The sequence below is a fragment of the Lactuca sativa genome, chromosome 3 (genome assembly GCF_002870075.4).
Source record: "Lactuca sativa cultivar Salinas chromosome 3, Lsat_Salinas_v11, whole genome shotgun sequence".
Classification (NCBI taxonomy): Eukaryota; Viridiplantae; Streptophyta; class Magnoliopsida; order Asterales; family Asteraceae; genus Lactuca; species Lactuca sativa.
The window spans coordinates 99,637,601-99,650,418 of NC_056625.2; the positions used below are offsets into that span (position 1 = coordinate 99,637,601).

The 12,818-nt window shown below is 35.8% G+C and overlaps 1 protein-coding gene across 2 annotated transcripts; it reads right to left on the reverse strand.

Annotated features, from left to right (window-relative positions):
* Positions 1–7,543: 7,543 nt before the first annotated feature.
* LOC111918853 (ubiquitin domain-containing protein DSK2b) lies at positions 7,544–11,597 on the reverse strand. Of its 2 annotated transcripts, XM_023914465.2 has the most exons (6): positions 11,260–11,596; positions 10,519–11,061; positions 10,358–10,435; positions 10,159–10,199; positions 10,023–10,054; positions 7,544–7,945 (listed from the first exon to the last, which is right to left on the reverse strand). In XM_023914465.2, the coding sequence occupies exons 1-6, from the start codon at positions 11,260–11,262 to the stop codon at positions 7,812–7,814; spliced, it is 831 nt and encodes a 276-aa protein (XP_023770233.1). In that variant the 5' UTR covers positions 11,263–11,596; the 3' UTR covers positions 7,544–7,811. The 2 variants fall into 2 exon arrangements, with proteins under 2 accessions (XP_023770233.1, XP_042756449.1); XM_042900515.1 differs by lacking the exon at positions 10,358–10,435 and having other exon boundaries at positions 11,260–11,597.
* Between the last annotated feature and the right edge of the window lie 1,221 nt (positions 11,598–12,818).

A 12,818-nucleotide genomic window follows, 5' to 3' on the forward strand; every position in this document is an offset into this window, starting at 1 on the left:
TTTTTTATGTGTTTCGGAGTTTGTCTATTTGTGTAAGTCATTGTACTTCTATTGGTTGTATATCTTGCAAATGTTTTATTGGTTGATGCAATTTTGTGTTTACAGTTGAAATCTAGAGAAGGAAATTGGTAAGAAATCTCATATTTTGTTAACTTATTGGATAATGGATAATGGATTTAAGAGGAGAAGGTTAAGAAATTAACATTTTTTTTCCACATCAGGCCTAAGACTCCAAAAACATCACCGTTTATAAAGGTATGTTTTCTGTTAGAGAAATTAAATTACTTTTTAGTTTTTATGCCTACAAATATACTTACACACTAATATGATGACACATGTGATCATTTTAACATTCAATTTAATTTGATTTGATATATTCCTAATATATTATTAATGAGATAGTTAAGAAAATATGGAAGGATGACACTTGTAATAATATTAGTGGGTAGGAATATTTATAGACATAAAAGATAGAAAACAATATAATTTCTCTTTCTGTTATCGGTCACTCTATTTGAATTTCTATGTGAGTGTTTGTGTTTGTGTTTGTTTTTGTGTATATGTGTATATCTGGGGCATTTGCCAAAACTCTTACGAGATAACGGTGAAATAGATTTGGAGATAAAATATGTTGGGGGCTAAGGGTTCTCTTTCTTTTTGACAGCTCAGTAGATGCTAAAGATTTCTTGAATAACGAGAACAGGTGGAAAGAAACTATGAAGTGGGTGAATTGGAGTGACGAAACTGATATGCAAGTTGAGCGAGTAGCCTGGATCAGAATTATTGGGCTTCCACTATACTTATGGGGGGAACGTAACTTTGCAAGCATCACTGAAGGGTTTGGGAAGACAATAGCACCATATGAAGATCTATCAAATAGGGTGGACCTGTCGTGCCCAAAGATTGGAATTCTCACCTCAAGGAAAAACAGAATAAATGAAGAATTACAAGTTGTCATTGACGGGAGGGTCTTTAAAATTGGTATCATCGAGTTTGACGAAGACTGGTTTCCTTTTTGATTTGACAAGTCGGAGGATTACTATGAGACACAGGATGAGGACGACGAAGAAGACAGTGAATATGGGAATGAAGAAGAGGATGGGATATCGGACACGTATATGGGGAACCCAGACGATGAGAAGGAAGAAGGTGAGATATCTCCGGAATTACAGACGGAAAGGAATGTGGTTCAATCGAAAGGTGGAAAAGCGACAAACACAGAGATCGGAGATGAATTTCCGACCAGGCAACCGGCGGTCAGAAGTGAGGTAATCGAAACGGCGGAAGAAGTGCAACGGACACCTGATGAACAAATGACGGTGCGGGATTCCATGTTGACTGAACACGTAGCGTCGCCTAGAATCTTGGAGGCATTAATGGATAACGGTAACATCCCTGGTCTAATCCACAACTCAAAGGACAAGTGCCCGGGCCCAGGTATGGAATCAAACCCAAACTTAAATGGGCTTTCTTATGAGCTACCCCCAATTGGTTGTTTTGGGCTGTTTAAGTCTCCTATTGTATCAAACAAAGGCATACGCCAGTCATCTGAAGTATGTAGTTCACTGGGGAAAAGGAGGAGATTAGAGCACGACGAACCCAGACGACCTATCCCTTCAATAAATCCGATGATTGCTCTTTTTGACCTTGACGCACCCCCGTCAAACATGGCTTCCCAAACGGCGGCGATCAAAGAAGTCGATCACGCTCCAATCGACATTAACAGAGTTCCATCTGAAAGTCATGGAAACCTGAATGAAAACGTGTCTGACGATTGCTCCTCTTCTTCAACTGAAATTAGAAAGACGGTAGAAATTAGGAATACATTAGGGTTCGAAATTAGCCCCAATGACCCAATTTTAAAGGGAATAATGAGTGAAATTGGCGAGGCTGTAGCACCACAATGAATTGTATCAGCATTAATGTGCGTGGAATAGGCGCAGACTACAAGGTCGAATGGGTGAGGAGATTAAAGACGCAGCATCGTGCCTCCTTTGTGGGGATACAGGAGACACAACCGGTGAATGTGAATGATATAGATGTCGCAGGATGTTGGGGCTCAATAGACTTTAGCTACTCGGCAATTCAATCCCACGGTAGGTCTGGTGGTCTAGTAAGTATTTGGGACAGCAGGATCTTCAAAGTCTCTGAGATCATAAAATCAAGATATCTACTGGCAACAATTGGGAGATGGGAAGGAATTCAAGGGGACACTATCTTAGTGAATGTATATGGGCCACATTCTATCACAGAGAAAAGAAAGCTTTGGGAAGAATTATTAGAAATAAAAAGGAATAAAGGAGGTACTTGGGTGGTGTTTGGTGATTTCAATACTGTTAGGCGTACGGACGAACGCTACAATTCGCATTTTTGCCCTCAGTCTGCTTTTCATTTCAATAGTTTCATCAGGGAAGCAGGCCTCAATGATATTCGAATGGGTGGTTTGCGTTATACCTTCTGTTGCCGAACTGATATCAAATTAAGTAAACTTGACCGCTTCCTGGTTTGTAATAATTTTCTAAACGTCTTCCCCTCAGTATCTGTTACTGCACTCCCAAGGGAGGTATCTGATCACAGCCCTATTGTATTAAAAACTGCTGCACCCGACTTTGGAAAACCCCCATTCCGATTTTTCAACTCATGGATGAAGAAGGAAGGCTTTGATAATGTTTTTGTCAGTGCCTGGCTCAATTTTAAGGGGTATGGTACCTCGGATTACTATCTGGTGGCCAAGCTCAAATTCTTGAAGAATGAACTTAAAAAATGGAGAGCAAATGAATACCCCAAGGAGACAGTTGAGTTGAAGAGAATCAAACAGCAGGTGCATGATATTGATTGTTTGGTGGAGAGGCGACAACTTAGTGAATTGGAGATGAATGACCGGCGATCTGGAATACAGAAAATAATTGAAATGGAGAAATTATCGACTTTGGATTTGAAACAAAAATCCAGAATAAAGTGGGTGATAGACGGTGATGAGAATACATCTTTCTTCCATGGATATGTGAATAACAAGCTTAGAAAGAGCAGAATAATGGGGCTGCAGATCAATGGATCTTGGACCACAGATGCAGAGACTATTAAACAAGAAGCTTTCACATTTTACCAAAGAAAGTTCCTGGAGAAATGGCCGTCGAGACCAAAGCTTCTCAGCAATAAATTCAACCCGCTGGATGCAATTGACAAAGCCCAGCTGGAAGCTCCATTCACGGATGTATGGGCATGCGGGAACGAAAAGGCGCCGGGCCCTGATGGTTTTTCTTTCCAATTCATTAAAAAGTACTGGGCGGAGATGCAGGATGACGTAACAAATGCTGTTAAATACTTCGAAAACTATGGGAGACTTGGAAGAGGATGCAACTCTTCTTTCATTACGTTAATACCAAAGATCAAGGACCCGATCACGCTTGGAGATTATAGACCGATAAGTCTTATTGGCTGTTTATACAAGATAATTGCAAAAACCTTGGCTCACAGACTAAAAAAGGTTATTGGCAAGTGTATTGGAGAGGTGCAAACTGCTTTTGTTGAAGGAAGGAATATCCTGGATGGTCCGCTGATTGTAAATGAACTTTGCTCATGGAGTAAGAAAGCAAAAAAGAAAATGTTGCTCTTCAAAGTGGACTTTGAAAAAGCATTTGACTCAGTCAACTGGGAATACCTTGACTCGATTCAAATGCAACTGGGATTTGGAGATAAATGGCGAGGTTGGATTCAAGGTTGTTTACGATCTGCAAGAGCATCTGTGCTAGTAAATGGGTCACCCACAAAGGAGTTCGGAATGGAACGGGGAGTTAGACAGGGCGATCCACTGTCGCCTTTCCTTTTCATTATCGCCATGGAGGGGCTTAATATTGCAATAAAAACAGCTTGTGAGAAAGGCATTTTTACTGGGATATCCCTCCCACATTCTGAGACATTTATTTCTCATTTATTCTATGCGGATGATGCCCTATTCGTGGGTAAATGGAATAAGGAAAATATAAGGAATCTCGCAAGAATTCTAAGGTGCTTTCACGTAACTTCTGGCCTTAAGGTTAATTTCCACAAATCACGGGTAATTGGTGTTGGGGTAGACATGCATGAGGTTACACGGTATGCCACTCCCCTCGGATGTGAATCGGCCAAACTCCCCTTCAACTACCTTGGTGTTCCGGTAGGAGGGAACATGAGGTTAAAGAAAAACTGGGGTCCGGTGATTGATAGATTCCAGGCCAAACTATCCTTATGGAAGTCAAAAACACTTTCAATGGGGGGACGTCTCACTCTATGTAAGGCGGTACTTGGTAATCTACCTACATATTATTTCTCTCTGTTTGTTGCATGCTCTGGAGTCATAAATATTATGGAAGGGATTAGAAGGAAATTCTTATGGGGTATGAATAATGATGGGAAGAGGAAAATCAATTGGGTTTCTTGGCAAAAGGTGGTGTCTCCTAGAGTAACCGGCGGTCTGGGGATGGGTTCACTTAAAGCTTTGAATCTAGCACTAATCGGCAAATGGTGGTGGCGGTTGCGCAGTGAGGGTGCAAGTCTATGGAGGGAGTCTATTATGGGTATCCATAATCTCAAGAATAAAGTTGCTGACTGTATCTCAAAAAAGTCCATTCCGGGTGTTTGGAACAATATAGCAGGGGTAAAAAGCGAGTTCTCAAAAGCTGGAATCAATTTTGATGAAGTAATCAAAAAGCAGGTGGGTAAAGGTGACTGCACGTTGTTCTGGTTAGATAAATGGCTGGACAGCGAAAATTTAAAATCAATGTTCCCAGAATTGTACAAGCTAGAGAAAACTAAAAAGTGCAAAATAAGGGACAGGATAAACACCGGAGGAATAACATGGGAATGGAAATCAAGTCCATCCTCTAGCTCTCAAGCATGTGAATTTGCTGAGTTGGCTCTCAAAGTGGAATCATTTCTACCAAACTCCCAACCAGACAGGTGGGTATGTAGCATCTCTGGGGATGGGGTTTACCACGTCAATGTGGTAAGGGAACTGATAGATACGGTGGGCTCGAGTATTGAAGGAGGGAAGATCGATTGGATTCCGGAGGTTCTGACTAAGGTACGGTGTTTCATTTGGAGGGCGGTGTTAAATGGTATCCCAACTGCGTGTGCTCTCCAAAAGAGAGGAATCAACCTCAACTTAGTTATGTGCAACTATTGTGATCTGGAAAGAGAAGATACTGATCATGCTTTGATCAAGTGCCCGATGGCAGCAAAGGTGTGGGAGGAGATGTTCAGGTGGTTTGGCATTCCTCATCCTCAATTTGGGAATATAAGTGACGTGGTGAGGTTCTGCTCTACATGGGGAAGATGCTTAAAGAAGAGGAGGAACCTAATTAGCATTTGCTATGGTACTGCATAGCTAATCTGGAGAGCAAGATGCAATTTTGTCTTTAATAAGATTCGGATATCACCCAACCAATTGGCGGGGAACATTCAATCCATGGTGTTTTCATGGATTAAACATAGGAGAGCTAATTGTTCTTATAATTGGATTGATTGGTGCTCTAGTCCTTCCTATTGTATGTAAATATTTCTTGTCTGCAGTTTGTACTTTTGGACTTTTGGCCTATAGTTTCTTGCTATTTGGCCTCTTTTCTAATATATTATTTGCCGGTTCCAAAAAAAAAAAAAAAGTTGACTATAACAACTCTAATATTATAGCGGATTGACATTTAATAACCGTGTTAAACTTGTATGAATAAGCCTGTTTTTCTAATTATAATATTTCTTATTAATGACAGGTGCTGTTGTTGATTTATTTCCACTCTTCCCATGGATGTCGTGTAAAACTATAAAGGGTATTCTTGGTAGGAGTTTTACATTGTAGGAGGTAGATAAATACTTGAATAATGAGGAAGTTTCTTACTATATCCAAGCACGAACTGTTAGCTGAGAACACATAATGTTAGAAACCAAAGTAGGTTATCTTGTAATTGTAATGGAAATGATCAATGGCATCGCTATTCCATTGTTCTGAAATTATTTTTGCTTTTACTGTGCAATTATGATGCTCATGGCATGAGGACTTGTGTGGAACTGCTTACTCAGGTTCAACTGTTCAATCACTTTCATTTGTTCTTTAAGTAAATTGAATTTGCTTACATGAATAAAGGAGTAATGAGTATGCTAGGTAATCACCTCTTACCCATTTTCATTTAATCCTTAAATGATTAGAAAATCCAAAAAAAAAAAAAAAAAAAAAAAAGGTACAAATGAGTATGCTATTGCTAGGCCATCAAACCTTGGGTATCATTTCTTGCATCAGATTCTTGATTTGTTAACTTCATTTATTGTTTTTAATTCTAGAGTTTGAATTGATTTATGGGTAGTACTTTTCCTACATTTAAACATGGATATGATGTTTTTTCAGGTGGAAATGGTGGTGGTAATTTAGTTCTGTGGCAGAGCGACTGATAATTTAGTCCGTTTGATAACACATCTTCTTGGTTTTTTTACTCTACGTGAGTAAAAATTTGTGAAGAAAGCAAAAGTTAAAGGAGAAGGTAGCGCCAATTAAAGCATGAACTTTTATATATTTGCTTACTACGTTATTAGATCTATTTTTTTTTTCTAAATATTATATTTGCCTTTAATCCACACAGTCACCTAAAGAAGCCTTCACGCCATCTTTTTTAAAATTTATAAAATCATTTTTCCAAAAAATAATTAAGAGAAAATCAAAGTTTTAATTTGCAGAAAATGATCCCTAGTAAAATTTAAAATCATTATTTAGAGTACAAATGCTGAAATCGGTCCAAAAGTCTAGATAATCTAACATAGTTTGGAAAACATGCAATACTTTAATAAAGACAACAAAACAAAGGTTCCAAATGTAACAGTATCTCATACAAACAAATAACTATTTTGTCTTCTAAATTTCTTTTATATAACTCTAATGACTAAGAAATAATACAATAAAGTAACAGATTTAAAACAAGATTCAAATAAATAGATCATCCACTAATAACATATAGTTTCAATATTATCTTTTAATTAAACTCTACAAACTTCCATTAACAACATTTTAAGCAATCAACTCCGTAATTTATTCCATCTTAGTTCCAAAACTTATCAAAAGGTTCAACCCTCATATATATCAAGTGATTGAATTGGTTTTCGTATAATGAATGCTCACCATCTAAGAGTCATAGAACTCAAATTAAGCATCTATAAGGAAAAAATAAATATCTTAAGGAGTCCTTTTGAGGTAGATAAAGAATCAATCCAACTAACTTCACTTTTAATTGCTGAAAATTGAGATAAGCCTTCCAAATCTCTAATTCTATCTCAAAATCGTTTGACACAAAGAGAGACTCAAGCCCTAGACGCTTACGACATTACAACTCTCTCATTTCGTCATTTTTGGTCCTCTAAGTTAAGTCATGGATGGTCATAAACTACCCTGACATTCTAACTTTATACTTTTATAGTCCTAAATAAATGTTAAAATATAAATAGATATCACATACCTTATTTCCCATCGTTTACTTGATGACAACACAAAATTTAAAAAAAAAAAAATGGAAACCAAAATCAATATCAACCAACATAGTGAAACTAAATTGCAACAATCAAAGTTTGTGACACATCCAAAACACCCGTAACTCGCATAATAGAATTGGATCCATCCAACATGATCCAATTCCCAAAAAATTGGCTTCAAAAACCATGTAATGAGGTAAGCAACGACACATTACATGTTAACAAAAGCACGTGGGTTTGTTACTGGTAATCATCATATCCCCAAAAAGAAGAGTCATATATATTAATATTATACACACATAACACGTGTGGTCTGGAAGCTTCTATTGACCACCAAGTAGGCGGTCAACAGCATCAGGAATGTTACCTTCGGTGGCTGCCAGTGCCAGGGCTTCAATATTCCGACGTGTATCAGGAAAACCCATTTCTTCTAGTTCTGCAACTTCACCTGGGCCCACTGAAACAACAAGGCAGGGTGAGTTAACAAAATCTACAAGTGCCACGTCAGATAATTAAACAGGTTATCTGAAAATAAAGTTGCTAATTCAAATACAATATTGCATAGAATTTTCATATGTGATATTTGGTCCAAAAAGACATTCGTTGTATAAATGTTGGTCCCTTTTCCAAGGTTTCATAACCTTTTTACTCGACTTTTTGTCCGTAAGGTGATTGAAAAAACTAGTATACTTTTAAAAATATTTGCCATTTTAGTATTTCTTTTTATATTCGTTTACTTTTCAATTTTTCTTAATGTTTTTTTAGTTTAAATATCCTATTTTTTCTTCCATTCTCCTTTGTTTCAACTTTTTAATGTTTTATTATTATTATCTTTTTAAACAACAGTTTTTATTTAATCTTTTTTTACTGTTTTTTATTTTAAATATCTATTTTTCTTATACAAACCTTTGATCATCAAATTTTAGCCATCATAAATTAAACATAATGACATATAAAAGATCACTTAGGTGTTGCTTAATTTTTGGTAAATTTTTTTTTAACCTCTTATGTCTACTGGCGGAAAGACATTTGAGAAAAAAAAAATGTTCATTTTTTCAGAAGACATTGGACATAAAAAAAGACTTTTTGAGATCCTTTTCAAATAAAACAAAAAATAGCTCTTGATTTTTAAAGTTTTTTTTTTAAATTACAACTCTTTGTGATATTTCTTGTTCCCCTACTAATGTTGTCATCACCGCCATCACCCCCACGGTTGCCACCACCACCTCCACCGTCGTTGCCGTCACTCCTTCCACCTCTGTCGCCACCTCTACCTCCACCTTCTCCTATACCACCCCCACCTCCCCTACCTCCACCACCACCACCACTACTTGTGTCGCATCCACCACCACTTCCGCCGCTTCCACCAACACCGCCGGGTTTTTTTATGAAGACTTTAAAAAACAAACAATTGTTTATGAAGACTAAAGAAATGGAAATAAAAACACTTTTGTTCCATATTTTATTTCACCAACATTTAAAAAGACCAAATACATTTACATCTTCAAAAACAAACACCACCTTATTGTTGGAAAGTGTGTTGAAGATACCCGATTGAAGAAATTTTTTGATACTTTTTGATACACATTAGTTTAAAATATTTTTTGTTGGACAATATTATATTTATGATTTTATATATGTTAATTTGAAGTTGTAATCTTTTACTAAGCAACTAATTTTGTAATAGTTTTATTTGCTAACACCTCTTAAAAAAAGAGTTGATGGTATAAAAATATCGAAAAAGCAAAATAAATAAATTAAGTATTAAATAAATATGGATCGTTTCGTTCGTAAAACAATTAAACATAAAATAATAATGGTGTAAATATTGAAAAGATTGAAAAAATAAATTTACATACATAATTTCAAAGGAACTAATTTGTGAGGAAAAAACGAAAATTTACAAGATTTTAGCTAGAAAGATATCTTTTCTTTTTTATATCTAAAAATTTAAATTATGGGCAATATTGACAAATGGACCAAACAAAAGTCAAAGTGGAAAAAATCAATTCCGTAATATAAATATTTTAGAAAACACACTAAATAGTTTTTTTCAGTAACCCTATTATGGACAAAAACTCCTTTTTGCTGGTTGACTATCAATGTTTGTCACAAGTCAATAAAAAAAACATTATTAATTTACCATTTTACCCTTGTTTTAACATTCTTCAATTAATTAATTATGCCCACACAAATCTTCAGGGTAAGTTTTATTTTATTTTTTATTTTTTATTTTCTTGCAATTTTCATCTTAGATACTTCATGAAATTAAAAAGAAAAGGAAATTGGGTAGTATGAGGAGCAGATTGTGGGGCAATATAGTCATTTTACCATGACATAGCATAGTAAAGCACACAGTGTTGGTCTTCAGAACAAATGGGGATTATGAAACCATGAAATAGAAACCAAATTTGATAAATAAATAAAAAAAAAAACTCCTAGTTTCGACCCAAATTAAAAATAATCTCATATTTATTGCACTATAAGAAAAGCAACCAAATATGATTATATGAAGTTATTGGAAAACGAAGTACCTGTTCCTTCACTTGTTTGACTCACACCCATCCTGCATACAAAAATCCAAACTTTACATTCAACACCAACTAATATGATTTTTATTTATTTTATTTCCTATGAATTATCATGGAACAAAAGTTTGACCTAATTTACCTTGTGCTTTGTTGCTGACCAAGTTGGGAGAAAAGAGATTGCTGTAATACAAGAGTTTTGCAGCATTATCATAAAAATAATATGTCTACTTATATGTTGAACACTTGAACTTGATTCGAAATAATATAAATTTAATAATAAAAAAAAATGCAATCGTATTGAAAAAAGATACATATAGCATAGTAAAAAGCTAATGTACATCAATGTTCTCTTCTGAATTCATTTGGGGATTGCGCATCTCTGCGATTGGATTTGCATTTGCATTTACGCCAGACATCTAATCAGTGAACTATGTAAGCATTCAAACCCCAACAAACAACTAAATCGAAGGATAATGAAGAAAAAAGAAGAAGCAAAAACCTGATTCATATCCTGCACATTATGTGAAACAGCCGGATTTGACAGGTCAATCACAGCAGGATGCGTTTGAGTAGCACCACCACTACTACCGCCGTCTCCACCATCACTACTACCGCCGTCGCCACCACCAGCTCCTTCTGCAATGCGTATAAGATTACGTATGAATTCAACGCTTGTGTGTCTTAGAATCTCTGTCATCTGACTGAAGATGGAAGGATCATAGAGTATGCTAGCAAGGTCTGGATCCCTATCAATAACTTGACGCGATATAGGGTCGCTCAACAAAATGTTGCGCATAACATCTGGATAACTCATCATGATCTGAGCAAAAGGCTGATGAATAGTTTCCACAATCATGTCTGGGTTCTGAATAAACTCATGCTGCATTTGTTCAAACTCTGGAAATCCACTCAAATCAATTGCATAAGCTGGTAAACCACCAGATCCACCCCTTGTTCCCTCTTCAGCTGTGTTCAGCTGTGTTATCGGATGCATCAGGTAGAACACGACGAACCAAATGAACAGTGTGCTCTGCCTCCAAACCTGTGGATCACAATCGGAAATCATACAACTACAGTTGAAAAAATATTTACAACAAAACGAAGCATTCGAGCAAAACTATATCACATTTATAACATCAATAAACCAAACATTTCATAAATAAGACCTATTATCATAGCAACCGAATCATTTTATATGGTGTTTGTAAACATATGATCAGATATGGTTGAAGTAGAATACCATAGCTCTTTAGAGTCTGATCGTCTTTGAGAATGCCGCCTTTATAAATCAAACGCTGCTCTTCCGCAGGGATGTCACATGTTTTTGCAAGCAGAGACTTGAAGGATTGAACAGACGAGTCGAGGCTCACCTGAACGGTGAACTTCGTGCCGTCAGTACAACTTACGTTAATGGTAACAGCGGTGACGGCCCCGCCACCATCACTACCGTCGCCTCCGCATCCGCCTCCCATCGTATTCTCCCGAAATTAGGTTGAAACCCTAGAAAAAGCCACAAATCGAATGCTTTAAGAGCCTGAAGAGGAAATCTCTGTGTAGTTCTCTATGTGCTCAGTAGCTCAGGAAACGTATTCGTACGTTTAAATCTGGAGAAGGAGAAAACTAGAAACAATTTGCATCCCTAAAGTATGTAGAGTTTGTCACTTTTCTCACTATACTAGTAAAACCTTTACACTCCCCAAACTCAAATACTTTGAAACCGTTAAAATATCTTATAGCTATGGTGACAACCACACCATTCGGTTTGAGCTAAAACCGAATCATAATAGTTGTTAATGTATTACGGTAGCAATTGGGTATTGGTTAATATTGATTTTGATTAAAGTTTGTTTTCGGCTAATGGTGTGATTAATGGTAATATTGGTTAATCATAATGGTCGAAAATACGATTAAATTAAAAAAATACTTTACTATAAAACTGAAAAACATAAAGTTGGTTGTTATAAAAAAGTAAACAATTCAGTGTTTATATTGGTTAATGGTTAGTATTGCCTTTTAAATTTATGGTTCTTTTTTCTTTATTTCTTCCTTTTATTTTTTTATTTTTTTAATTTAAGGTTATGGTTAATGATTAATATTGGTTAATCATAATTATAATTAAATGAAAATTATTTAATTCCAAATAATTGTCTTTTAAATTTTCAATTTCAAATATAATTACATATCATTTATTTAATATTATATTATATTAAAAACATTTATTAATATTATTAATTCGATTCGGTTTTGAATGAAACCATAACCGACCCATATGTATTTAATAAAAAATAAATATCACATCATCTTTTTTAGTAAGGGAAAATGACACACGATCTATGAACTTTCTAGGGTTTACCCTTTTAGTCACTTAACTTTTTTTGTGGCTTTATAAAGGAACAAAGTTGTGAGCAACCTGCCTTTTTAATCTTGTTACCTAACCTAGCAGGTAGATATGCCACATGGCACATGTAAAAACTAATTTTAATAATTTTAAAACCAAGTCAGTCAATAAGTCAAAATTAAAAGTCAAGTAAGCCAAACTTCCCCATCTTGTCTCCTTCAGCATTTCACACAATCAATTGAGTAATTCAATCGAAATTTGAGTACAAAATCCGGAAAAACACAATCGTTGATTTGTCTTAAATATGGAAAAACCTTAACCACGTGATTTGCAAATACCTTCAAGACCTCATAAACAATAACATCCAGTAAATTGATTTGTAGAGAAATTTCCAAATAGCTCCAAAGAAACGACAGTGGTGGTCTTACCAACAGCAACAAGAACGGGCGGTGGTGGGGCTG

What these genes read in the sequence shown, in the direction of transcription:
- LOC111918853 (XM_023914465.2), bottom strand. An exon ending in ATGTGCAGGATATGAATCAG is followed by an intron (nt 10,436 to 10,518) that starts GTTTTTGCTTCT and finishes TTCACTGATTAG; the next exon opens with ATGTCTGGCGTAAATGCAAA. An exon ending in ATTCAGAAGAGAACATTGAT is followed by an intron (nt 10,200 to 10,357) that starts GTACATTAGCTT and finishes CTTGTATTACAG; the next exon opens with CAATCTCTTTTCTCCCAACT.